This window comes from Suncus etruscus, chromosome 1 (assembly GCF_024139225.1).
Source record: "Suncus etruscus isolate mSunEtr1 chromosome 1, mSunEtr1.pri.cur, whole genome shotgun sequence".
In the NCBI taxonomy this organism is placed as follows: Eukaryota; Metazoa; Chordata; class Mammalia; order Eulipotyphla; family Soricidae; genus Suncus; species Suncus etruscus.
Genome location: NC_064848.1, coordinates 85445420 through 85473177, shown reverse-complemented (window position 1 = coordinate 85473177; position 27758 = coordinate 85445420). Strand labels below are relative to the sequence as shown.

The following is a 27758-nucleotide window of genomic DNA, read 5'->3' as shown; positions in this document are numbered from 1 at the left end:
TAGTACAGAGGAGCAATCTTACCTTTCTCTCTGCTGTCTCTCTCCAGTCCTTGGAGCAGACTTTGTAAGAATGACTTAATGCTTGGGGCCGGAGAGATAGCATGGAGGTAAGGGCGTTTGCCTTGCCTGCAGAAGGATGTTGGTTGAAATCCTGGCATTCTATATGGTCCCCCGAGCCTGCCAGGAGAGATTTCTGAGCAGAGAGCCAGGAGTAACCCCTGAGTACTGCTATATGTGACCACCCCCTCCCAAGAAAAAAAGAATAGATCATTAATGTCTGTCTGGGGCCGAAGAGATAGCATGGAGGTAAGGTGTTTGTCTTGCATGCAGAAGGATGGTGGTCGAATCCTGCAAGGAGCGATTTCAGGGTGTAGAGCCAGGAGTAACCCCTGAGCGCTGCTGGGTGTGACCCAAAAAACAAAACAAAACAAAAATAAAAGAATTGACTTAGTGCTTCCTGAAAAATTAGGAAAGTTCACATTGGGGTTAGGTTTACTATATAACACTGTATGTCTAAAACTCTGTTACAAACAACTTTGTTAATTATGGTGCCTTAAGTAAAAAGAAGTAGTCATTTGAGTAATTCCTAATGTGTGTCTTTTGATAATCTTTATTTTTTTAATGTAATTGCCAAACTACCATTCAAGGAGAAAGCCCATTTCTCTCCCAACCACGTGTAAAGTGTTCATTTCCTGATGCCCTCAATATTGAAAGCTAAAAATGTTTGTCCCATGTCTTAAAAGAGGAAGAGAAGCTTTTTTCTTATTTTTTCCTTATTTTTGTCATCTTATATTGAAAAGTGATAAGTAAATAGAGAAAAGCAAACCAAAAAAGCATCATTTCCAGAAATGAGCTCAGGACCTAGAAATGTTGGTAGCTGCTGCCACCCTCCCATCTCCTTGTAAGCAGTTCAAGCTGATTGTTACTCTCTTCTTCCTAAGAACCTATCAGAAAGGAAGAAAAAGTCTGCCCAGGAGCGCTCTCAGGCCGAGGAGGAGATGGATGAAATCCGCAAAGCACACCAAGAGGAACTGGACAAACTTCGGCAGCTCTTGAAAAAGGCTCGGGTGTCCACAGATCAAACAAATGCAGAGCAGGTATTTGGAACCTGATATAGGCTTGAAATAAAAAGGAAGACATGAAATAAACACAAAAGCTGCTGGTTTCTTTCTTGTCTGTTAGCATAAATTATCCAGTGTGGTCAGCAGTAGAAAAGAGCAGTTCGAACAGATTCAGAAGTCAGTCAGATAGAGAAACCAGGGATTGGAGAGACAGTACAGCTGGGAAGGTGCTTGCCTTGTGTGCAGCCGACCCAGATTCGATAACTAGCATCCTATATGATGCCTCAGCCTACCAGGAGTGATTCCTGAATGCAGTTAAGAGTACCCCCAGAGGGCCCGGAGAGATAGCACAGCGGTGTTTGCCTTGCAAGCAGCCGATCCAGGACCAAAGGTGGTTGGTTCGAATCCCGGTGTCCCATATGGTCCCCCGTGCCTGCCAGGAGCTATTTCTGAGCAGACAGCCAGGAGTAACCCCTGAGCACCGCCAGGTGTGACCCCCCCCCCCCAAAAAAAAAAAAAAAGAGTATCCCCAGAGCATCACTGAGTGTGGTCCAAAAACAAAAACAAAAACAAAATGAAGAAATCTCTTTTCCTATTTTTTTTCTTCTTAGTAATTATTATTTTGGTTTTGGAGCCGCATCCAGATGTACTTGGGGCTTACTCGTTGCTCTGCACTCAAGAATCATCCACTCCTGGAAGTTCTTGGTGAATCAAATAGGGTACTAGGGATTGAATCTGGGTCGGCTGTATGCAAGGCAGGCCCTTTTTACCACTATACAATCTCTTTGGCTCCACTTTTTCTTTATTAAACTCTAGTGAAATTTTAATCATATAAGTAAAATGGAAAAGTCTTTTTGTTTTCTGGGTCACATCCAGTGACAGAAGTCTTGTGCTTGGATTGATGAACCCGGTTTTCTGAGCATGTGACCCAATCCATTGAGCTAGTGTTTTCCTAGTGAAGATCAAAAGAGTTTCCTTATTAATTTTGGACAATTGTTACCACCAACCCCCCTTTTCATGAAAACTGGGCTTTCCTGAATGTGACTGGATCCCCATGGAAATGGTTATTGGTTTTTTTTTTTTTCTCTTGGCAGCTGTCTCTAGTACAGTCTGAGCTCCAGACCCAGTGGGAAGCTAAATGTGAACAACTGTTGGCATCTGCCAAGGATGAACACCTGCAGCAGTACCGAGAAGTGTGTGCACAGCGAGACGCCAGCCAGCAGGAGCTGCTCCAGTTGGAGAAAAAGGTGGGCGTGCCCTGGGCCAGGCAGTACAGGCAGCCAAGTTAATCTGAGGCAAACAGGTCAGAGGAGTCCTACCAGGTATAAATAACTTGAAAATACAGCTACACTTGTCCAATTCCCCAGTTTTATCAGCAGTCAATCCTAATACTTATTTGGGATGACACATCACTAACCTACAAAAAGAAGTGTGCTATTGTTTTGGACTGTGATTTCTATTATTTGTTTGTTGTTTTTAGTTAAATTTTTTGTTTTTTTTGGGCCACATCTGGCAGTGCTCAAGGATTACTACTGGATTTCCAGTCAGAAATCTCTCCTGTCAGGCTCAGGGGACTATATGGGATGCTGGGAATCAAACTCAGGACGGATGCATGCTGAGCAAACGCCCAACCCACGGTGCTCTTGCTCTGGCCTCCATTATTATTAACAAATATTTGTTAAATACCAGCTATATTCTGTAAACTGTGTAGGGAAAGGGCTTACAAAGAACTCTGCCTTCAATAATCTAGTATAGGGGCTAGAGAGATAGTAGAATGGGCAGGGTGTTTGCCTTGCACATGGTCAACCTGGGTCTGATTCCATACATCTCACATTTCCCATGATTTTACATCATGAGTAATTTCTTTTGTGTGTGTGTTTTTAAATTATCTTTATTTAAACACCATGATTACAAATATAATTGTAGTTGTATGATTACAGTCATGTAAAGAACACCCCCCTTCAGGCCGGTGCGGTGGTGCTAGAGGTAAGGTGTCTGCCTTGCCAGCGCTAGCCTAGGACGAACCACAGTTCGATCCCCCGGCGTCCCACATGGCCCCCCAAGCCAGGATCGACTTCTGAGCGCATAACCAGAAGTAACCCCTGGTTGTCACCGGGTGTGGCCCAAAAACCAAAAAAAAAAAAAAAAAAAAGGAACACCCCCCCTTTACCAGTGCAAGATTCCCACCACCAATTTCCCAGATCTCCCTCCTCCCCACCCCACCCACACCTGTACTCAAGACAGGCTTTCTATTTCCCTCATTCATTCACATTGTTATGATAGTTTTCAGTGTAGTTATTTCTCTAACTGCACTCATCACTCTATGTGGTGAGCTTTATGTCATGAGCTGCACCTACATGGGTAAATGGGGGGAAATAATGGTTGGGATCGAGGCAGTAAAAGATTAGAAATGAGCTTTGTAGGGCAGTATCAAGGTCACAATACAAGATGGATATTATGCATATATAAACTATATGCATATAATACTATCAATATATATTGTATGCGTGGGGGCACTAGCCCCTGCTAATGAGTAATTTCTGAGTGTAGATCCCAGGAGTAATCCCTGAGCACACCTGGATGTTGGCTTCTCCCTCCACCCCCCCAAAAAAAACCAAACCAAATCAAAAAAGCACCTCAGTTCAGAGATGGAGACAGAGAAACAAAAAGAAGTGTATCCCAGATTACTGGGGTAAGGCTTCCCAAAAGGAGATGAAACTCGAGCAGAATCCTGAGTGGCCAGAAACTCAGGTAGTGTGGGGAAATAGGCAGCCTGTCTTGAGCAGAAGAACAAAGGTGAAGTGGAGCTTTGGGTATGGAGGGCTCATTTGGCATAAAGATGAGAGAGAAGTGATGGGTCCACCATATGTGAACTTTCTCAGGTATAGATGTGACCATTTCTTTCCTTAAACTATCCAGTTGAAAATCTTTTGTTGTTGTTGTTGGTGTTTATTTATATTTGGGGGCCATAACTGGCAGTACTAAGCAACTACTCTTTGCTAGGTAATAGGAGTTAACTCCCATTGGTATTTGGGGGAGCACACACTCAGGCATTTGAAGCACCACCCAGCCCCACTTGAAAATTCCTTTTTTTTTTTTTTTTTTGGTTTTTGGGTCATACCTGGCAGCGCTCAGGAGTTATTTCGGCTCTACACTCAGGAATCGCTCCTGGCAAGCTCGGGGGACCATATGGGATGCCGGGATTCGAACCACCAACCTTCTGCATGCAAGGCAAATGCTTTACTCCATGCTATCTCTCCAGCCCACTTGAAAATTCTTGACTCAGATGATGAAGACTGTCTTGTGAGCCCCAAGTTACTATAGATGCTCCATGTTCATATGTCTATGTAACTAGAGTTAAAGCTCCTTTATCTTTGCCCCATAATAATCTTGATCTGATTAGGAACAGGGCATGCTGAGAAAGAAGTTTGAGAAGGAGAAGGTGGTAATGTAAATTGAGATCAAGTGAGAGAAAATAGTCAGCAGGTGTGAAGAGGGCTGATGGGGCTGGTGCCGAAGAGCAACATCAGGTGAAACTTGGGGCTTAGGATGGGTATCCTCAAAAGTTGCTGAGTATCACCTGATACTCCAGGTTACTGAGGCCTCAGTTGTTGTGATTGCTTTATTTTGCAGTGTTTAGCCCTCCAGTCTCAGGTCACAGTCCTGACAGAGCAACATAAACAGCACCTGCGGGCCCTGGAGAAGAGCAAGTCCCAGATGTCTGGGGTTGAAGCTACTGCCCCTGATCCCTCCGAGGCGGTGAGCTGGTCCTTTCAGAGATGCAGCAGCCAGATAGTTTCAGGCATTCAGGAAGAACCAGCTTGTTTCTTGTCCTGATAGCCTTTTCTCACTATCCCCCTGGAGCCTGTCCCAAGCTTTCACAGCTATGGGAGTTCCTGTTAGTCTTAGAAGTCTTAGAAGCATTTAGTAGGCACTGACTCCTGAGCCCCTGGCAGCTCTTGTCGTGGCCCCAAGGCAGGGAAGGGATCAGTAAGTGGTCTGTCCTCAGGCAGTGGCACTTGTTCCACAGAGGACTCGCTCAGGGTAGCCCTTCTGTTAAAGTGCTACTGACTACTTAACAGCATCCTCTCATGGCCTCAGTGTCTCAGTGGCCAGCATGTCCCCTGCAGAGTTCTAGCAGGCCTGCACAGTTTTCCAGACTTGTCTCTGGAAATGAGTGCTTTCATTGATGCCCTGTGTCTGGTAATAGATTTAGAGACTTTATCTCCTCAGGTCAAGAAGATTATGAACCAGGTATTCCAGTCATTGCGAGGCAAATTTGAGCTGGACGAGTCATACGAGGGCAGGATCATTCTGGGGACCATCATGAATACAATCAAGGTACACTCAACACTGATGGGTTTATCAAAATGGGGTCTTATTTCCTAAGCCTCTTCCAAAGGATAATGATTTGGGAAAAAAAAAAAAAAAAAAGCAAAACTATTCCAGACTATTTGTTAGGAACAAGCATGCCTGCAATGACTTGTCTTGTTTATGATGTGGGGCAATACTCAGCAATGCTTAGGGTCATTCTTGGGGTGATGCTGAAGATGAAACCCAGGGCTCCAGCTCTTTGAGCCTGCTGCCCAGAGGATTTTTACCTGGCTTGAAGTGAGCAGCCTGGTGAAAGGGAGAAGCAGAGTCCTTGGAACAGGCTGGTGTGGGTGTATTCCTCAGGTTGAGGGGCTGGGACGCCTGTTTCCTCTTGGCTTTTGTTCAGATGGTGACTCTTGAGCTGTTGAACCAACATAAGCAAGAAAAGGAGGAGAATATCCAGGAAGAAGAGGAGGAGGAAGAAGAAAAGCAGCCTGAGAGTCCCTCTCTGGAGCAGTCTGTCTCAGCCAGTTCTGGGGGTCCATCTCCAGAGCTCCAGAGTCAGGAGAGGCAGGAAACTCCTGGGATACAGCCAGAGGCAGAAGTCATGCCATTCCATCCCCCAGCTCTTTCCACACCTCAGGATGATGTTCAGAAGAAAGGAGAGCCCCTGGAAGCAGAGACTCACTCAGATAGAAAAGATGACTGCCTCTCCCCCCAACTCACTTCAGTCCCGGGGCCCCCAACTTCTATCCCCCCAAAGCCTCCAGGCCCTGTTGTTGTGGACTCAGTGTGTGAGGAGATCCTTGCTGCCAGCCTTATGGTCACCAAGCCTGATGACCCACTGGGACCCCCCTGTGATGAAACACAGGATGCTCCCTTGAGACTGCCCCTGACCTCAGACCCTCAGGAAGACCCTTTGGCCACGAGGGCTGTAAGTCCAGGCGCACCTCAGCCTCCAGAGCTGAAGGAAGAAGAGGCTGCCACAATCCCCACCACTTCTGCCATGGAGCCAGTGAGCACAGAGGCAGGAGCAGCTACTATCAGCACTGCCCTTGGGCCAGACCATTGTCCTCTCCATGCCAGGTGTGTTCCCCTAAGTAGTCCAGAGGCAGGGACTGGAGGTGGTTCCTGTTCCAGAGCCTATGGCTCACCCCTTAGAGACCAATCAGCCTACTCTCCCTCATGCACATGCATGTGACATTTACTACAAAAAGGCATGTTCTGCTTGGTAAAGCAGACTTTTTTATTTTTGTGGGGGGACCATACTCAGTGATGCTCAAATTCTTCTTCTGACTATACTTAGGAGTCACTCATAGCAGTGCTTGAAAGACCATATGTGGTGCTAAGGATCTACTCTGGCTTGGGCTCATGCATGGCAGGTGCCTTTTTCTAGCTAACCCAGAATTTTTTTGAGGAGCGTTGAGCTAGTGGGGAAGACTAACAGATACTTACCTACTAGGAAAGGATGTTCAGTGCCAAAGAAAGAAACAGGATTTAATAGAGAATAAGTAGGGAGTTATTCTGCTTTGGATAGAGATGGAGAAAGGGAACCTTCCTTGCTTTGTATGAGTGGACGAACTTCCAAAATGAGATTGGCAGGGCCGGAGAGATAGCATGGAGGTAGGGCATTTGCCTTGCATGCAGAAGGATGGTGGTTCCAATCCCGGCATCCTATATGGTCCCCTGAGCCTGTCAGAAGCAGTTTCTGAGCATAGAGCCAGGAGTAACCCCTGAGAGCAGCTGGGTGTGACCCAAATAAACAAAAACAAACAAAATGAGACTGGCACATGAAAAGGCCTCTGAGTAAGGGGATATGGAAAATCAAGAAAGGAGGAGGAGGGGCCCGGAGAGATAGCACAGCGGTGTTTGCCTTGCAAGCAGCCGATCCAGAACCTAAGGTGGTTGGTTCAAATCCCGGTGTCCCATATGGTCCCCCGTGCCTGCCAGGAGCTATTTCTGAGCAGACAGCCAGGAGTAACCCCTGAGCACTGCCGGGTGTGGCCCAAAAACCAGGAAAAAAAAAAAGAAAAAAGAGGAGGAGCAGTGGTTAGGAGAGTAGTAGGATATGGGCTGGGAAACCAGGCAGAGCCTAGTTTTAAGAGTCTATTTAATGTTAGATGCTCTCACTTTAACTCTATCAAGAAACGGTGACAGGAATTTAAGCTGTATTCTGATTTATTAGTCTAAAAGACTGCTCTGGCTCCAGATGATGAAAGGAATTGGCACCAGGAGACCAGCATGGAGGGGGAGAAATTTCCGGGTTATACACAACAGGTGGTTCAGAGCTCAAAGCCCAGGGTCATTGTGACCTAAAGCAGGAATCACCCTTTCTGTGTCTTGATTTTTATAGTGTGTTTTGGGACCACACCTGGCAGTACTAGTGATTTGTTCCTGGAAGAGATAGGGGGACCATTTATTATGCCAGAGACCAAACCCAGTACTCCCACATATGTGTTGAGCACACTTAAGCTGTCTCTCCAGCTCCATGACTTGATTTTCTGGATTTTTCTTTCAGTTTGTCTGGGGATGAAGATGATGAACTATTTAAAGGAGCAACTCTCAAAGTTTCACGTTCCGAAGCACAAATTGAGGATGAGGATGAAGATGAGGTGGTAAGAAATTGTCAGGCATTGCCCAATCTTCCCTCCACCACCTGGGGACCCATCCCCACTGGCGCTGAGAAGAGAGCCCGAGTCTGTTGGTGGCCAGTCGCCTGGGCTCTGTGTGCAGGGCCCTGTGGCAGTGGGCTTGGGGCTGGACGGGAGCCACTCTGTACACGTGGTGGGGACCTTCCCCTTTACTCCTGAGAACAGAGGCAGCTAAAGCCTCAGTCTTCCTCAGATCATCTGGGCTATGGTTTGTATTTTAGAACTGGGAAGGACTTAAAAATATCTTCGGTCCTGTCTTGTTGATGCAGTGAGCTAGGCAGTTTCACTACATTCATAGGAAACAGTACTGAGGCCCAAGGTTAAATAGCATGCCCTAGGTTACAAAACTGGTCCAAGATATGATCATGTAAAGTGGAGACAAACAAAACAAGCTGGACCCATCTTAAAAAATCCTGTGCCATTGAATTCCGAGATCTCTTAACTAATACCCGGAGGTGTTCATGTTGAAGGTGGACTGATTATACTTTGGTCCCTTCCCTTTGAGCAGGGGTCTCAAACTCAATTTACCTGGGGGCCGAGGAGGCAAAGTTGGGGTGAGGCAAGGCTGCATAAGGAATTTTGCTTACCAAATATTCGCAATAAAAAATCGCACTAGTAAGAAAAAAAATAGTAAAAAATTGCATTAAACATTTGCATACCCCTAACGGAACTGCTCGGGGTATGCGAATGTTTAATGCAATATTTTTCTTACTAATGCGATTTTTATTGCAATTATTCGGTAAGCGAATAATCGTGAATACTGCGATATTTGAAGGCTGGCCTCGGGCCACAAAATGTTGTACGAGGGCCGCAAACGGCCTGCGGACCTCGAGTTTGAAACCCCTGCCTTAGAGGCTCTACCGAGCATTCAGAACCTTAGAACACATGCAGAGTCACAATGTCTCTGCTTTCTACATAGACCCTGGCCAGAGGAAGAGCTAGGCTTACAGTTGCTCTAGTTCTTGAGCCTATAGATCCCTGGGAGTGGGCAGAACTGTGGAAGCTCCCACCATGTCTCCAAGGCTTTCAATTTGAGGGATTTCTCTAATTGGTGAAGAGCCGAACTCTGCATGTAGCTTGTGTAGAGGCCAAGCCCAGAGCTACCTTAGATCCTAGCATGTCTCTTCCAACAACGGCTCGTTCTCAGCCTCCATTCACTGTCCCACAGCCTGTTCTCTCAATGGTTCTGCTTCTCTTTCTCACTTCTGTCTCTCCCTCCCACCCATTTCCCACATACAACATGTAAACTACCCTTTGATGAGTCCATGTGCTACACAAATAAATGACATTAGCCAAACCATGTTGATCTTGTTTCTGTTGAAAGTCTGCCTCTGGTTTTTGCACTGACCTCCATTCTGTCTAGAAGCCTCGGCGTGCTGGTCACAGGGGAGGACCCTTCTTCTGGGGCAGGGTCAGTGAGGACTGACTACTCTTTCCTGTTTTGTCAGAGCATGAAGGGACGCCCGCCCCCTGCCCCCCTTTTTGGAGATGATGACGATGATGATGATATTGACTGGCTGGGATGAAGACCTGGGAAACCAGTGGGAAGGTTTCTTTGCCAGCCCTTCCCTGAGCATGGCCGAGGCCAATCCCAGGGTGCAGTGAAGTGCTCGTTCTGAGGACAGCAGCTGAGGTACCCAGGAAGCCTGCTTCTGAGCCTGCCACAGCCCAGAGCCTGAGCCTGGCTGCTGACGGGACCTGCCGAGTCCCATGCAGAGGGAGAGCTGGAAGATTCCAGCAGGTCCCTCCCCTACACGAGTTTTACCCTCTGCCAAGCTTTTTACTCTTCACCGAGACCCACCCAGGGAACACAAGAGTCTTCTCCCTCTGTTCCAGCCACAGAATCCATCACCTGGAATGAGCCCAGGACAGATGACTCCATTCAAACCCCTACCAGCCTCAGCTGCAGTCTGGGACATGTATCTGTTCTCTGCCTTAAACCTGATTCAAAAGGTCGATGAATATTTGAAATGAACAATACTGAAATAAATGCGTGCACTTACACTTGATTCCAGCTCTGGGGGGGGGGATAAAGTTTATGTGGTCTGAGGGGCTATCTGGGCTTCAGTAGGAGGGGATGCAGAGTAGGGTCATTTAACAGATGAAAACACAGGCATTGAAATTATCTGAAGAACTGTCCTGTAGTCTGCTCAGCTTTTCCAGGCCTGGACCCACACTTTGGGGGCCATGCAGAGAAGTGGGAAGGGGCCTTAGATGTCTACCAATATCTCTCTGGCACCTGCATGATTTCCCATTACTTTGGGAGTTGTTTATGTTCCATCTGAATTTGGGAATGAGACCAACGAAGAGAAACCATGCAGTCAGTCTTAAAAAGCATAATGAAATTTAATAAAAAATAATCTTTGATTTATTTGTTTTATTTGTTTACAAGACAGGAACCTAAATCCCACTTCCCTGGCCATGTCATTCCCTGTGATGACAGCTTTGCGCTTGCCTGAGAACCACAGACTAAGCTTTGCTATCTGGCAGACACTTTTTTTTAACACTATGCAGCCTGTAGCAGAAGACTTTTCTTGGGAAGAGAGACATTGAGAAGTAAAGTGACATGTTCACATTTATAGAGCCATTAAGTAGCAAAATAAGAATTTAGACTACCTGATTCCCAACTTGGGGTTCTCAGCCACCCACCTCACCCTCTTGCCTGATGTGCATGGGTTTAGGGGAAACAAGTGGTCATGCCCGTCAGAAGTTAAAGTTCTTATCCTAGATCTCGAAGAGTATTTCACGCTTGTGCCTTCCGGTCTCCATGACCTATTTACTGGGTGAACAGCCCATATCCACTCATGCTTTGTGGGCACGGCTGGATACTCTTGTGACTTTCCCCTCATCTGAGCTGTGGGAGAAGAGAGACGGACCTGGTTGCCCACTCTGCCACGTCACTGCTGGCCAACGTCGGTGAGCTACAGACTGCTTTGTCTCAGCTTCCTCACCTCTGATGGGAACAGACTTAGTTTACCTTGTTTGAGGATTAAATGAGCTAATATTGTTAAAGTGCTCAGAGCACTGCCTGGCATATACTACAAAAGAGTTGGTGTGGTAATATAACATCACCTTTATGACTTGGCTCTGAAGAATGCTGAAATGCCCACGGTGGCTGTGTATTAATTGATCTGGAATGTTGTTAGAGCCCCTAAGCTGTAATTCTCCACTGTGTTACGTTATCTAAATGCCAGCTGTTATTATTCTAGGCGAGAGCCTGAGCAGAGGGGCCATACCCAGGCTAGTAATAAGGTTCCATTGGACACGGAAACTTCACCCTGAAAATGTCACATACAACACTTTCTTAGATGTTTAAAAAGTGGTTCTGATCTGTGTGCTTTCTGGGAGAGAACACCTGTGTCAACACCGCTGTTCACAATCCACTGTTCACTATCCAATCCCTTTACACATGGAGGCATCTGATCAGTAATTTGTTCTATGAACCTGAGAATTGGCTTTGCTGGCACTGTGGGTGTCTGACTGTGGGCACAGACCCACAGAACAGGATTTCCCTGAGCACAGAGCTGTTGTCTTCATAGCAGATGGATAAATTTGTTCCTAATACAGTCTTGTGATAGCAAATGGGCCAGCCTGCTAGCTCAGTTCAGCTAGCTCCTGTAGCTGTAACAAGCCAGCGGCAGTTTAAGGCTGTCTTTTTTTTTTTTTTGGGGGGGGGGGTCACACCCGGCAGCACTCAGGGTTTACTCCTGGCTCTGTGCTCAGAAATCACCCCTGGCAGGCTCGGGGGACCATATGGGATGCTGGGATTTGAATCACCATCCATCTGCATGCAAGGCAAACACTCTACCATTGTGCTATGTCTTCAGCCCCTATTAAAATGATTTATTTTAGTCCCTGTGGCAGCATCTCTCTCCCCCCCTCCCCCCCTTCATATCCCTCCACTTTCCCCAGGGTTCCCTGCATTTGAACTGGATGAATCAGGTTTCCTCATCACATTGTTAGTAATAATAGAAGACACCAAGTGCAGCCTATGATCCACTGCAGCTGTCTTTGTGCACAGGAGCATGAAGGCCGAAAAACATTCCTAAACCTCACAAAAATTGAGGCTGTGCAGTCATGGGTGCATATGGGCTCTGGGGAAGAGGAAATGGCACTGACTGGCCATCTCTGCTACTCTGTCCCCCAGAGAAAGGGAAACAGGTGTCAGCAGATGCTGCCTCCTTTAAGAGTAAATGAAGTTGAAATGACTTCATTTTTCTTAAAAAATCATGTTTGGTGCATGTACAAAACTGCCAACCAGAAATTCCAAGGGAAAAGTGAGAATTCTGTCAACATGATCCAGAGGGGATACTCTTCGGAGACGCTTGGGTAGAAATCAGGAGTTCGTGTGATCTTGGCCTCCCAAGAGATCCAAAACTCAGGCAGATGTTCCTCCCAATAAGGCACAAATCAGAGCAGACTGGGAGCTGGATACATGGCTTCCGTCACCTGGTTCTATCCATCTGGAAGATCTTTGGAAATGCTTAACTTTTGAGTCACAGTGATACGTCACTGTGGGCTCCAGCAACCCTGCCCCCAGGACTTCTTCCTTGAATTGGCCACAGCAGCCTTATTAGGGCACAAGCCTAAGCCAGGGTCTATGCAGGCTGGCTCAGGAGGGGAAGCGGTCTCTCATCCCTGGGAGGGGCAACTGCTACCTTGGTTGCAATTTTTCAGGAGCTGGAAGACAAAGATATGGGCCTGGAAGTAGGCCTTTGAGAGAGGGCCCCAGAGCTCACTGCACAGCCTTCACCAGCTAACCTAAGCTGAGAAGTGGGTAGGCAAGGTAGTAGCCCACAGCTGAGCCCAGCACCACACCCAAAAAAATCCAGGTGTTGTAGGTCATGACAGCCAACATCATGAAGTAGCTGATGACTACCTGCAAGATGTGAAGTACAGACTGGCCAGAGTGACACATGAACCACCTAGGAGAGAAGGGAAACACGTTAGTGCTGGTTATAAGCTCCAGGCTGAGAGTTGACATCAGCAGAAAGAGACCAACTTATTTAAACTGTGCTACACCCAGAACAGATCTTTTGTTTTGGTTTCAGTTTTTGGTCTACACTCAGCAGTGCTCGGGATCATCTAGGGTGCTAGGGATCAAACCAGGGTTGGTTGCCTGCAAGACAAGCACCTACCCTATGTACCATTGCTCCAGCCACAAAAGATCGGTTTTAAGTATCCCTGTCAATTCCTTGGTAGAGACGGTACAGGGAGACATGTATAAGGAACCTAGAATAATACCTATTATTTAAATAATCATATATTTATCAATGAGCTTCTTGATAATTCTAGGTGAAAAAAGAGCAAGTGATAGTATGTAACTGATCATGCTTAAGGCAGAAAATCATCAGGCAGATTTTTTTCTTCCTGAAACACTAAGTAAAGCAATATTTAAATTTTTTTCATGGTGTCAGGGATTGCATTTTGGTTCTTGGGCCACACCGAGTGGTGCTCCTGGGGGTCCATATGGAATGCCAAGGATTGAACTTGGGTTGGCCATGTGTAAGGCAAATGTCTGCTGTACTATATCACTCTGGCCCCACTTGGCCTCTAGTTATTATTGCTCACTACATCCTGGCATACATGAATGTCCTTTAGGAGGTTCTTAAAGCCTCACCAGTAAAAAAGACTAAGGAATCCTCATAGGTAGCTATGAGTACCTGACATACACACCCGGATGGCTGATGGAAAGGCCAGGGGAGGTTGGAACTGAGAGGGGGAAGAAAGGGGCACCCCGAGCAGGGCCTATCTTGGGGGCAAAGAAGAGGATGTCTTCACCTGTAGCCCTGCTGACAGTGATGCTCCTCACCTGGGTCAGGACAGCAGATGTGTCCAGCCGAGGCTAGGGAACCACAATGACCTCCAGAGACCTGGTGAGACTAGGGGGAGAGGTCGGTTTGGGGGGGCTGCTAATACCTGTTATGGGACCTGTACCAGACTTGTTTTTCGATTTATTTGTTTTGTTTTTGTTTGGGGGCCACATCCAGCGGCGCCAAGGAGTTACTGTTGGCTCTGAGCTCAGAAATTGCTCCTGGCATGCTAGGGGAATTATATGGAATGCCGGGGATCAAATCTGGATCGATCCTGTGCAAGGCAAACCACCCGTGCCCTACCACTGTGCTATCACTCCGGCACAGTGCATTAGACTTCTGAATGCTGGAGCCTCCCTAAAGAGTGCTCTAGTCCAGCAGTCTTCACCCTTACAACACCCTGGAGTTGCCATCCAGTTCCTCCTAACTAGAGGCTCCTTGCCAAGTCCTGGTCCTTCCTGGCATCTCGGTTTTCTTTCAATGAAATTGGGGCTCCTAGCCTGTAGGTCTGTCTACCTGGCTGGCTGAAGAGGGACGACACCCTTTACCCACACCCAAGTCATTTACCTGAGGCGAGTTGTGCCACGGGAGGGCAGGTTGGAGGCTACAGAGTCCTGGTCTGTGTCCTCAATGAGCTGCTGGCTGTTGGAGGCAGGCATGCTCACCAGGGCCCAGTGGAGCAACTTGGCTTTGGCAACTTTAATGCCTTCGTACAGCACAGCCAGGAGCAGGACCACCAGCACTGAAAGGGCCATGCCTGTGGGAGAAGCCAAGTTGTGGGGACCTTGGCAGGGAGGCTGGCACGAGTGGCAAAGAGAACTTTCTCCCAAGGGCCTCAAGATCCCCACCAACTCCTCCCTACCTTAGTCTACCTTCTCTCTCCTTCCGGCCCCTTCTCAGAAGCTGCACAAGTGGAAATGAGCAAGCCACTTGGCTGAGGGTGAAGACAAGCCACACTGTCCCCAGCAGGTGGCACAAATCTCCAGTGACTTTTCAGAGGAGAGTGGGTGGGGCAGAGATCCATTTCCATGCAGGAAGGAGGTGCAGCATAGCAGTCACACATCTCAACAAATTAGGATATAGGAGCTGTTTATTTCCTTTCTTTTAAGTTATGGTAATTCTTTGTTGGTGTGGGGTTTTTTTGGGGGGGTGGTGGTGGTGGGGAACCACACCTGGCAGAGCTCGGGTTACTCCTCTGAGCTATGCACTCAGAAATCGCTCCTGGCAGGCTCAGGAAACCATATAGGATGCAGGGGACCAAACCTGGGTCCATCCCTGGTCAGCTGTGTGCAAGGCAAATACCCTACTGCTGTGTTATCATTCTGGCCCCTGTTTATTTCCTTTTCAATGAATTTTCTAGTTTCTTCTAGTTTTGCTCTTTTATTGGATTATAGAGGGGAACCAATAAGTTATTTTATAGAATATAGGAACTGCTTATTACCACTGCACACATAAACTGTTAATTGCTACTTATTTTTACAAGTGGATGGAAATTGCTTTTGCGGTCTGGCTCCAAGAGGCAACCACGTAACGTTATTGGTGAAGGCAAGTGTAAGTTAAAAAGCAACAGTGCAGTTGGCTGAGGTTGGAAGGTGGCCCTGGTTTGCCCTGGTTTCCCACTCCTTTTCCCTAGCTACCCTCTGCTAACAAGTTAAGCATTGCTCTACTGCTGTCTCCAAGAGCCTTTCGGTGGGGAAAGAGGGATTAGGCCACCGCCAGCAGTGCTCAGGACTTCCTCCTGGCTGTGCTTGAGGGACCATATCCAATGCTGGAAATAGAACTGAGTCAGGCCACATGCAAGGCAAATGCCTTCCCTCCAGCACTTTACTGATCCCATTGGATCTGTGCTGATACCTCTGCCTCCCACATTATCACCCCACCTCAGGTAGGGGCTCCCCTTGATTCCTACAGATCCACTTGTTTTATTCCCCAGTGGCTTGAGAAAATCTGCTCGAGGTGATTTTCTGGAGGGCCAGCCTAATCTTTCCCACCGCTCATGTCTCCTTACAATGTCAAAACTCCGACCAGGTGGGTGGAGCAATAGCACAGCAGGTAGACCATTTGCCTTGCACAAGACTGACCTGGTTCATCTCCAGCATCCTATATGGAACCTGCCAGGAGCGATTTTTAAGAGGCAGGAATAGGGGCCAGAGAGATAGCACAGTGGTGTTTGCCTTGCAAGCTGCTGACCCAGGACCTCTGGTGGTTTGTTAGAATCCCAGCATCCCATATGCCTGCCAGGAGCTATTTCTGAGCATGGAGCCAGGAGTAACCCTTGAGCACCGCCAAGTGTGGCCCAAAAAACCAAAAGGCAGGAATAACCCCTGGTTGCTGCTGGGTGTGGCCAAAACAAAACAAGACACTCCTACCATAAAGTAGGTCCATACCTCTTGCCCTATTACTATCTGGGTACCATTGGGATTGTCCTAGATACCACCATGCAGCAGCAAGACTGCATAGTGGGAATCTGGAACTCACCTGCCTATGCAGCTTTTTGTTTGTTTGGTTTGGTTTTGGTTTTTGGGCCTTACCCGGCAGCGCTCAGGCTGGCTCTGCACTCAGAAATTGCTCCTGGCATTTAGGGGGACCATGTGGGATGCTGGGGATTGAAACCGGGTCCATCCCGATTGGCTGTGTGCAAGGCAAATGCCCTACCCTATGTTATTGCTCCTGCCCCCACAGCCCATGCAGCTTGTTCTTGGTTTTCCCGCATGCTTGGAAATGAGCCTTCCAGACACCAGCAAGCCAGGCCATGGACATAACTGCTCTCAGGGTCTCATTAACAGCCACAAGAGAACAGAGAGGACTTCTGGACAGGTCCTTGTGAGACAAATTAGGGCCCCCAAGGCAACTCAGGACCTGAAGTGCTTCTGTTGTTCAACACCCTCTTAGTGGTCTTCAAACAACAGCCTGCAGGCCACATACAGTATTTTCCAGCGTATAAGACAACCCCCTAATTTTACAGTTAAAACATAGGTTTAGGCCTATATTCCCTGTATCAGACAGAACGTTCCTGTGCTGCAACTGTATGTACCACAGTGAGCCAATCACAACAAGCAAAGGTTCAAAGGTTATACTGTCATAGACTTCCTCTCGACTCTGGCCAATCTGAGCAGGCTTTTTACAGTGTAGATTCGGGTCCAGAACATTGTCTAACTTGCATGCACAAAAAGCCTGCTTGGATTGGCTGAGTTAGAGAGGCGGTCTGAGCAGCTTTGTAGTGATTGGTGCAGGATGGAGTTGGAAAATTCGTTTTGTGGCAATATTCAGACAATTTTCGTTTAGCGGCATATTGAAACATTTTTCGGGATATACTCGGCGTATAAAACGACCCCCAATTTTCAGTTGACTTTTTTTGTTTCAAAAGTCGTCTTATACGCTGGAAAATACAGTATTGTATTTTTTCCTGTTTTGTTTCTTCACTTCAAAATAAGATATATGCAGTATACATAGGAATTTGTTCATAATTTTTGTTTTTACTATAGTTTGGCCTCCAACAGTCTGAGGGACAGTGCAGTGGCCCCCTGTTTAAAAAGTTTGAGGGGCCCGGAGAGATAGCACAGCGGCGTTTGCCTTGCAAGCAGCCGATCCAGGACCAAAGGTGGTTGGTTCGAATCCCGGTGTCCCATAGGGTCCCCTGTGCCTACCAGGAGCTATTTCTGAGCAGACAGCCAGGAGTAACCCCTGAGCACCGCCGGGTGTGACCCAAAAACCAAAAAAAAAAAAGTTTGAGGACTGCTGCAATTTACTCTGCATACTGTACTGGCAGGTAATCCAAAGCAGGATGGCCATAACCTATCACCTCAGCACCTTCAGTCCTTTTAAAATGTAGTTATTTATACAGAGACATAATTCCCTCATGAATAACTGCCCAACTCTGCCTTTTTAACTCAAAGGAATCTTGTCTTTCAAAGGAAAGTTCAAGGCTGCAGCACCTGTACACAGGGTCCTGGGAGGGAAATGAGATGTCAGCAGGAGACTTTGATCTCATTCTGGCTCTGGCTCTGGAGCTTACCTGCTTTGGGACCCTGGATGAGTCACCTCCCATCTCTGGGCTGCATCTCCAAGCATGACAGGCTAGAAAGACTAAGCGCCATCTGACCTGGGACCTCAGTGAGGTCCATGAGCAAATGGGAGCTGCCAATTGAGTTTTAAATGCAAGGTTCCTGTGCAGTGTTTACCCAAGAGGCAAACTACCAGTGAGCAACAATAAAATTCAGGTTCTCTAGGCCCACACTGCCCTTGAGTCGTCCCAGTGCTTACCTGCAGGGGTGTGAACACTCCAGAAATCAAAGAGAAGCATGACCTTGTTTGAGAAGATGAAATGCATCTGCAAGACATGGGAATTTGCATTATGGAGTCATAGGATGCAGATTGTTGCCTTCAGCACTTTCTCAAAGGCCCAGAAATGAATGGAGTTGTAGGACAATGGGCGGTATGAGGTGGCACACTGCATGTGAGTACTAGAAGGGCCATTCAAGATCAGTAGAGGTGCAAGGACTATTTTTCTTTTTTAGGCTCAAGGACTATTGAGGGCCCCATGTGGGTGGAGAGGAAGTGGAGGTGTGAGTTAGGTGGCTAGCTCACACCAATAGTGCATGGAACAGGCTTGTATGTATGTTTAGTGCTCTCCAAATCCAGTGGGCCACAGTGGCATGAAGAACTTCTTACCCCTGGCTCTGTATCCCAGGCCCTCTGTCCTGGCTCTCACACTGGGAGCCCAGGGTCTTTCTGTCCCAAGGCAACAGGTGGATGCAGGTGGTGCTTGCCATGGAGGGGCCCTAGGCACTTGTCCAGTGTGTGCCATGCACCTGATTCTTCCCTCACTCAACTTTCAGAGCTCACTTCCGTGTCCAGAGAATGGCATGGGGTAGATGTCTCTGCTGGTGAGGGGCACACCCAGCCTGGGAAGATGGTGGGAATAGAGAGATGAACAGGCCCTAGTACCAGCTGGATGTTTTCAAAGAGCATTTGCACCATGGACCATATTTCACAGGGTGATATACAGTCATGGGCTGAAGGCCACAGTGCTGGGATTCAGAGCACAGCCTGGTGCACTATAAAAATCCATGCAGGGGCCAGAGTGATAGCTCAGCAGTGGGGCATTTGCCTTGCATGTCATCATCGCAGGATGGTCCCAGGTTCAAACCCTGGCATCCTACATGGTCCCCCAGAGCCTGCTGGAAGGGATTTCTGATAGCAGAGCCAGGAGTAACCCTTAGCACCGCCGGTGTGGCTCAAAAACAAAAAACAAACAAAAAAATCACATGTACCCCACACAACCTTTGCTATGTCACCAGGCAAGAAACAGAGATGAGGCCGGAGCAGTGGTGCAAGCAGTAAGGCGTCTGCCTTGCCCACGCTAGCCTAGGACAGACCACGGTTCAATCCTTGACCGTCCCATATGGTCCCCCAAGCCAGGAGCGATTTCTGAGCGCATAGTCAGGAGTAACCACTGAGCGTCACCGGATGTGACCCCACCTCCCAAAAACACGATAAAACCAAAAAAAAAAAAAAAAAAAAAGAAAGAAAGAAACTGAGATTTGGTATCTGCCAGGTCCAAATGCCCGTCTGTACCAGCAGGCCTCATGACACACTTGAAGCCCACTGGGAAGTCTGGGAGGCAGCTCAGGGGTAGAGCACGAGTTTTGCATGTATGAGACCCCGGGCTCAATCCCTATACTCCAGAAACTATATATAAAGTAGGAGCCACAGCAATGGTACAGAGGATAGGAAGGCATTTGCCTTGCACACAGCTGACCTGGATTCAGTCCCTGGAACAACAACTGGTTCTGGAAGCCCTCCTGCCCCTAAACACAGAACCAAAAGTAAACTCCTATGTGTGACTCCAAATTTAAAAAAAATTTTTAATTAAAGAAAAAAGGTAGCTAGATCAGTGTCCCTTTCAGGAAAAGTCCCCTCTAGTCACCTGTGAGATGACCTTTATGGACTGCACTGCCATGTACCCTGGCTAAGGTGACTCTGGCTGGAGAAAATGTTCACCTTCTAAGACAACCAATGGTCACATATTAGAGTGTCCCCCCACCCTTCGTCAGAGCTGGCAGTATGCTAGCTTCCGGTATATGAGACAATGAATCAGGTGCCCATATTGTGAAATAATTGTATGTAAACCCAACTATTATCTATCACCACACAAGTATACATTCTCTTTTCTTGTAATCAGAACCTTCCAGATCTAATCTTTAGCAATTTTAAAATGTACAAGGCAGCAATAACAATAGTCACCGTGTTGTTCATTATGTTCCCAGGGCTTATTTATTTTCTCTGAGTTTTTCAGGTCCCAGTTTTGCAACCCTTTTATGAGGGAACAGATGGACAAATAAAACCATCCTTTAAAAAGGACTCTACTGGGAGCCAGAGAGCCAGTAGAGCAGGTAGGGTGCTTGCCTTGCACATGGCCAACCTCGGTTTGATCTTATAACTCTCTCCCATATGGTACCCAAGCCCCACCAGGAGTGATCATTGAGCACAATAGCCAGGAGTAAATCTTGAAGACTGTTGGGTATGACACCTCCCCCTCCCAAATAAAATGGTTTTGTAGAAAGAGGGGAGAGAAGACTGAGTTCTGCTTAGACTCAGTGTATGAAAACTTCAGTCTGGTCCAACTCTAGTCTCTCCCCAACCCTGTCTCTTCCAACTAGCTTTTTGTTTTTTGGTTTTTGGTTTTTTTTTGGTCACACCCATTGATACTCAGGGGTTACTCCTGGCTATGTGCTCAGAAATCACTCCTGGCTTGGGGGACCATATGGGAGGACGCCAGGGGATCGAACCGCGGTCCATCCTAGGCTAGTGCTTGCAAGGCAGATGCCTTACCTCTACCACCACCGTTCTCACCCCTTTTCCAATTAGTTTTAAGAGGATAAGAGCTGGAAAGAAGAATAAGGAAACTAGGCAGTCTTAAAAAGCATACTGAAGAATTAAAAACAACAACAACAACAAATAACAACCTCATTTCCAAGGGCTGTAGGGTGCTTACCTTGCACACAGCTGATCTCAGTTCATTTCCTCATAGGGTCCCCTAAGCCCTGATAGGAGTAAGTCCTGAGTGCAGAGTGAGAAGTAAGCCCTAAGCACAGCCAGATGTGTCCTACCTACCCCCCCCCCAAAAAAAAAGAAAACCATTTTTAGGGGCTAGGGGATGTAACTTAGTGCTTAATATATATACATATACATATATATACATATATACACATATATACATATATACACATATATATACATATATACACACACACACACACACACATATATATATATATATATATATATTGGGTTTTGGGGTCACACCTGGCGGCGTTCAGGGGTTACTCCTGGCTCTGCACTCAGAAATCACTCTTGGCAGGCTTGGGGAACCATATGGGATGCCAGGATTCAAACCATCGCCTGTCCTGGGTCGGCTGCGTGCAAGGCAAATGCCCCACTGCTGTGCTATCTCTCTCACCCCCAAAGAATATTTTTAATCTCCTAATATGAAGATGTTTTGCTCTGCATAGAAAGCTAAAAGAGCACTAAAATGAATGTGAAAATCATTTTTGTTTGTTTTGGGGCCACACCAGAGGTGCTCAGTGGGCACTAAAATGAATGTGAAAATCATTTTTGTTTGTTTTGGGGCCACACCAGAGGTGCTCAGTGGTTACTTCTGGTAGTACTTAGGGGACTATATGGAATTCTGGGAATTGAACCCATGATTGAACCTAGCTGCATGGAAGGCAAGTATACTACCTGCTATACTCCAGCCCCAGAAGGTGAAACTTTTTGAGCCTCACAGCTCAAATGTTGTTGATATTTTGTGTGTGTTTGGGGGCCATATCCAGCAGTGCTCAGGACTTATGCCTGGTTCTGTGCTCAGGGATCACTTCTAGGGGTTCTGGGAACATTTGGAATATCAGGGTCCAAATCTGGGCTGGCTTTATGCAAGGCAAATACCCTGCTTTGTGCAAGGCAAGTATCCTACCTGCTATTCTAGTGCTCCAGTCCCCCATAGTTAAGATTCTTGGGGACCTAGGCGATAGCACAGCTCAGCACAGTGCACAGGGCATTTTCCTTGCGCACTGCCTACCTGGGTTTGATCCCTGGCATCCCATATAGTCCTGGGAGGATGCCAGGAGTAATTTCTGAGTACAAAGCCAGGAGTAACCCCTGGACCACCACGTGTGGTCCAAAAAACAAACAAACAAACAAACAAACAAACAAACAAAAAAAAAACCAGGATTTTTAGCAGCTTGCACTAGGCTGAGCATGCTGAAGTCTATATACCACAGTCCTCCAAGCACTGCTGGGAGCAAGTTTCAAAGTACTGCTGCATGAGGTGGGGAAAAATAGATCCTGTAAGACGAAGATGGTTTGCTGGCTGAGATGTGGTTCAGTGGTAGGCTTTGGTCTTTCACATATGAGGTCCTGGGTTCTATGTGAGCACAGCAATGTCTTCTTGAAACCAAGCAAAGATCACTATAATATATATACCACTGCTCTTGCCCAAGCCTAAAATTGAGGTCCCAGTTTACCCTTTCTCTAAAAGCCTGAAGAGGAAAAGTCTTCCTCATTTTGGTAAAGATTTAACCCTTATTTTGAGGTTTACAAGTATGATGAAATGGGCTTCGAGGGATGGGGATTTGACTGTCCAATCTGGAAACCCTTTCCCTAAAATATGTCCCCTGTTCTCTTCCTGGGAAACCCATTCTTGAGCTCATACAGACAAGATGGCTGCCTTGGGGACTGGAGTCCACCAGCTTCCAACCTGCTGGTTTCTCCCTCTGAACCTGTGCATGGCAGTGGAGTACCCTGCACACCAGTCTGGAAGCAGCCCTAAGCACAGCTGGGCATGCCCCCCTCCCTCCAAAAACCCCAAACTGAAACAAACATAAAGATGTTTGCTGACAAGGGTAAGTGTTTTCCCCGAGTTCCATGTGTCAATAAATGGGCACAAATAACCACCCAAAGCTCTACCTACATGGGGGCTATGCTTAAACTCTGTGGCTCTCATGGGAGGAATGTGGGACTCGGGGAGAACTGTACCATTTCTCAAACCCATCTCTTCTCTCTCTCTCTCCTCCCTCTCTCTCTCTCTCTCTCTCTCTCTCTCTCTCTCTCTCTCTCTCTCTCTCTGTCTCTGTCTCTTTCTCTCATGGGAGGAATGTGGGACTCAGGGAAACTGTACCATTTCTCAAACCCATCTCTCCTCTCTCTGTCTCTGTCTCTCTCTCTGTCTCTATCTCTGTCTCTCTCTCTCTCTCTCTCTCATGGGAGGAATGTGGGACTCGGAGAGAACTGTACCATTTCTCAAACCCATCTCTTCTCTCTCCTCTCTCTCTCTCTCTCTCTCTCTCTCTCTCTCTTATGGGAGGAATGTGGGACTCAGGGAAACTGTACCATTTCTCAAACCCATCTCTCCTCTCTCTGTCTGTCTCTCTGTCTCTGTCTCTCTGTCTCTGTCTCTGTCTCTGTCTCTCTCTCTCTCTCTCTCTCTCTCTCTCTCATGGGAGGAATGTGGGACTCGGGGAGCTGTACCATTTCTCAAACCCATCAACCCCAGTTCACTTGATGAAGCAGTTAGTAGGACTGGAATGTCCCAAGGTGAATTCATCAGCAAGATTCCATAACTGGGTGACTTTTATCATCCTTGGGCACAGGCCAGATATCCCCAACCTCCAACCAGCACTGCTGTGCACTGGACACTCATAGGACACCTTCTTGCATACAAGCACTGGCTCTAGCTGTGCCGGAGCTGTGCAGGCCGGGAGGAAAAGGTGAGAAGTTGTTGGCCCATTGGGCACCAACATTCTCAGCAGAGATGAAAGTGAACCATCAGGTCACTCCAATGGGGGGGGGGTGCACAGGGGCACAAAGCCCTGGTGTGTTGTGTGTGCGTGACAAGCCCTGGGGAGACAATTAACCAGGTCAGGCAGGCAGGTGAGTGGTGGTAGTGGTGGTGGGGTGCTGCGCCAGTGGCTGGGAAAGTTGGCTCCCCCATATGTCCCCAGCTGCAAGACTCTGGTTTTTTCTGGGTAGGCAGTGACCTAAGAGGCTAAGATCTTGTGTTGTCACTGTAAGATTGAGATGGTCACACCCTAATGGGGGTTGCAGTTTCTGGAGACCGGAGTGAAAGCAGGCCTCTAATCCGGACCCCCATTTTGGCAGCTGAGTTGAATTATCTGGGCCTCCAACAGACCTCACTCTGGGCAGGGTAGGGCAGGGCAGGGGTGTGAGGAAGTGACAGCTTCCTTATCTGCTCATTGGGGTTGCTTGCAGTTTGAGAAAAGTGTTCTCCTTTACAAACCAAAGTTGAGAGGGAGATAAATAAGTAAGCTCTTCCCGCTAACTTTACTGATTGAAGGGGCAAGGGTGTGAGTGTGTGTCTGTCTGTCTGTCTGTCTGTCTGTCTGTGTCTATGTGTGTATATATGTTGAAGGAATGAGCTGTTGACTGCCTGGCCTGTCAAGAAGTGTGTCTGTGTGTGTTGGAAGGAAGACTGTTGACTACCTGGCCTGTACTGATTTCCTGCATGGCATTCATCCTGAAAGAACACAACATTATCATCTCTTCAAAAAGCAAAGAGCAAGCTGTCATTGTCTCCAGCCCAGTGGACCAGACCAAGAAAAATAGTTTATCTGGAAAATGCCTGGACGATCCAAAGTGGCTGGGTCCGGGGCCAGCGCCTAAAGTTCAGCGGTAAGGGCGCTTGTCTTGCACGTGCGGGGGCCCCCCCCTCCCCAATTCCATCCCAGCATCCCATATATAGTTCCTACCCCGGGCACCAAGAGGAGCGATCCCGGAGTGCAGAGCCAATAGTTTAAAACCCCGAGCAACGTGGGGTGTGGCCCCCAAACCGAAACAAAACAGAACCCAAACCCAACGCAAAGTAGCTGCGTCTGTCCCGAACTCCTGTCTGTCCCCAAAGCAATCAAGACCACGAAGCAGAAACTGTCCCGGGGACTGAGGGGCTGAGCGTGAGCGCCCACCGCGGGCTGCAGGGCGCCCGATCTCCTGCTCCCTGAATCACAGCGCCCAGGACCGGGGTGTACCTGAACACCCCCATCGCACCCCTACCCCGGCTGCGCCCCAGCAGGTGCTCACAGCCCGGGACGGGGACCCTGATGCTCCGAGCCCCCGACGGGCGGCTCCACCTCTCCGCAGGCTCGATCGCGCGGTGGGCGCTGCTGCCTGCCGGGACACCCCCACCTCCCCAGCCCTGGGCCCCAGGACGCCCCCCGCACACACAGAGCTCCGCTTCCAGCCGTCGCCCCGGGACTCACCGTGGCGCTGTGAGTGAGCAGCGGCCACCCCGGCCCTGCGTCCGCTCGCTCGGGTCTTCGGGCTCCGAGTCCGGCCTCGGCACGGTCCGACGGCACCACCGGGACCGGCGGTCACATGGCCCGGGAGGCGCGCGCGGGCTCCTGGGAGTTGTAGTCCCGGCACTGCTGCACTCGCTCCACGACTAGCGATGGGAAAAACGTCCACTGTGCTATGCTATGCCTCGCCATCAAGCATGCAAAGCTTAGCACGAGTTGGGCCCTAAATCAGGACCTCTGACCTATGCACATTAGAATCAATGACCTAGATGATTAAGTATACTAGCAGCAAATTAGAACCAATTAGACCTAGACCTCCCAGATTTTTTGTTGTTGTTTTTATTTGGTTTTGGGGGTCACGCCCGGCAATGCTCAGGCTTTTCCCTGGCTCTGTGCTTAGGGATCGCTCCTGGAAAAGCTTCAGGACCAGGTGAGAGGCGGAGAATCAAACCATATCAATGAACAAGGAAAGTGCCTTAACCCCTAAATTATCTATGGTCCTGTTTTCTTTATTATTATTTTTAATGAAGTAAAGTTTTATTTAGGGAGCCGGAGAGATAGCATGGAGATAGGGCGTTTGCCTTGCATGCAGAAGGACGGTGGTTCGAATCCTGGCATCCCATATGGAACCCCAGCCTGCCAGGAGCGATTTCTGAGCGTGAAGCCAGGAGGAACCCCGGAGCGTTGCCGGGTATGAGCCAAAAACCAAAAACAAACAAACAAAAAAAGTTTTACTTAGGAAGAAAGAGAGACAGACAGCAGACAGACACAGAGCTAACAGAGAGAAAAGGAAACTCTACGAGATAAATGGAATTATATACTACGAGACAGGATTTTGTTTTAAATATTTTAAAAATGCCTTTATCAATCCAATCGGGAAAAATTATTTGTATATGTAATTTTAATGTGTATTTCTTTGATTAATAGGGTAGTAAATCTTGTTTCACTGCTATTTCCATTTTTGTTTATCTTTGATAGTGTTTGTTCATTTCACCTGTCAACCTTTTGGTTGGGAAACTTTCCAGAGTGCCAAGGAATTTTGAACAGTACTTTATTTTTATTTACTTATTTATTTTGGTGACGATGCACCCAAGCAGTTCTTAGGGAACCCCAGGAGAGCTCAGGCACTGTCTCCCAGGATAGATCAATCCCACATACCAGTGTATTGCTAGGGTTTGAGGATGAGGAGCTGTGAGCAGACTGGGCATCAGTCCCTGCAGTGCAGCAAGGAGGAGGAACCACAGTGCCAGGGTTTGAACACAGGTTTGAGCCTGCTGCATGCTCCGGACTATAACTGCTGAGCTATCTCCTCACCCCATGAAGTCTCAAAAATGCCTTTAATAACCCTTCAATCTGCTTCTGCTTAGAGGAACCAGAGACAGAGAATAGATCTCCCTCTCCCCACCCCTCTCGAATTAGGGATCACTCCTGAAGATGCTCCCAGAGACCGTTTGTTTTACAGGATTGAACCCAGGTTGGCATTTGCAAGCCAATTTCTTTCTACTGTACTATCTTTCAGTTCAAATCCTGAGCTGGCACTTAGCTCAGGGATCATTTCTGGTGGTGCTTGGGGGACTATAGGTGGTGCTGAGGAATTGAACTAGGTTGGCTAAATTCAAGGCAAGCATCTTTACTTTCTGCTCTATCTTCCTGATCTCATTTTATGTTTCATTTATTTATTTATTGGTTTTTGGATCACACCAGGTGACGTTCAGGGGCTATGTGCTCAGAAGTCGCTCCTGGCATGGGGGACCATATGGGACGCCGGGGGGATCGAACTGAGGTCCGTCCTGGGTCAGTCGTGTGCATGGTAAATACTACCGCCACGTCACTGTTCCAGCCCCTGTTTTATTTATTTATTAAGGTTTTAGGGGCACACCAGTGGTGCCCAAGACTTACTTCTGCCTCTGTACTCTGTCATTACTCCTGACAAAGCTTGGAAGATTATGTGGAATGCAGAAGATTGAACATGGGTTGGCCACTTGCAAGGTCAATACCCTACCCACACTGTACTATCACTCTAGCCTCCCATCCTACATTTTATTTTATTAAATTTTTTTGTTTTTTTTTTTTGGCCACACCTGGTGACACTCAGGGGTTACTCCTGGCTATGTGCTCAGAAATCACTCCTGGCATGGGGGACCAGATGGGACGCCAGGGGATCAAACTGAGGTCCGTCCTAGGTTAGCCACATGCAAAGCAAACACCTTACTGCTGTGCTACTGCTCTGGCTCCCCCCCCCCCATCCTACATTTTGTTGTTGGGTTTATATATTTATTTATTTTTGTTTTTTTGGGCCACACCCGTTTGATGCTCAGGGGTTACTCCTGGCTAAGCGCTCAGAAATTGCCCCTGGCTTGGGGGGACCATATGGGACGTCGGGGAATCGAACCCGAACCTTGGTCCTTCCTTGGCTAGCGCTTGCAAGGCAGACACCTTACCTCTAGCGCCACCTCACAGGCCCCCATCCTACATTTTAATTCGTGTGTGTGTGTGTGTGTGTGTGTGTGTGTGTGTGTGTGACCATACCTGGCAGTGCTCAGTGCTTACTCCTGGCTCTGCACTCAGAAGTTATTTCTGGTAGGCGTGGGGGACATATAGGATGCCGGG

General features: G+C 47.8%; 2 protein-coding genes across 2 annotated transcripts in view; one reads left to right on the top strand and one right to left on the bottom strand.

The window, feature by feature from the left end:
- The window catches only part of FKBP15 (FKBP prolyl isomerase family member 15), a 70660-nt gene extending 60625 nt beyond the window's left edge, over positions 1–10035 (top strand). Inside the window, exons 22-28 of the mRNA XM_049784462.1 lie at positions 942–1097; positions 2156–2308; positions 4695–4820; positions 5295–5402; positions 5782–6461; positions 7894–7990; positions 9475–10035. Coding sequence (XP_049640419.1) covers positions 942–1097; positions 2156–2308; positions 4695–4820; positions 5295–5402; positions 5782–6461; positions 7894–7990; positions 9475–9552 — 1398 coding nt within the window. The 3' untranslated portion in view covers positions 9553–10035. The remainder of the gene's footprint in view (positions 1–941; positions 1098–2155; positions 2309–4694; positions 4821–5294; positions 5403–5781; positions 6462–7893; positions 7991–9474) is intronic.
- A 2127-nt stretch (positions 10036–12162) lies between these two features.
- On the bottom strand, positions 12163–25187 carry SLC31A2 (solute carrier family 31 member 2). The gene is made up of 4 exons (XM_049785023.1): positions 25113–25187; positions 18103–18169; positions 14407–14596; positions 12163–12951 (listed from the first exon to the last, which is right to left on the bottom strand). The coding sequence occupies exons 2-4, from the start codon at positions 18167–18169 to the stop codon at positions 12783–12785; spliced, it is 426 nt and encodes a 141-aa protein (XP_049640980.1). The 5' UTR covers positions 25113–25187; the 3' UTR covers positions 12163–12782.
- Positions 25188–27758: the final 2571 nt, after the last annotated feature.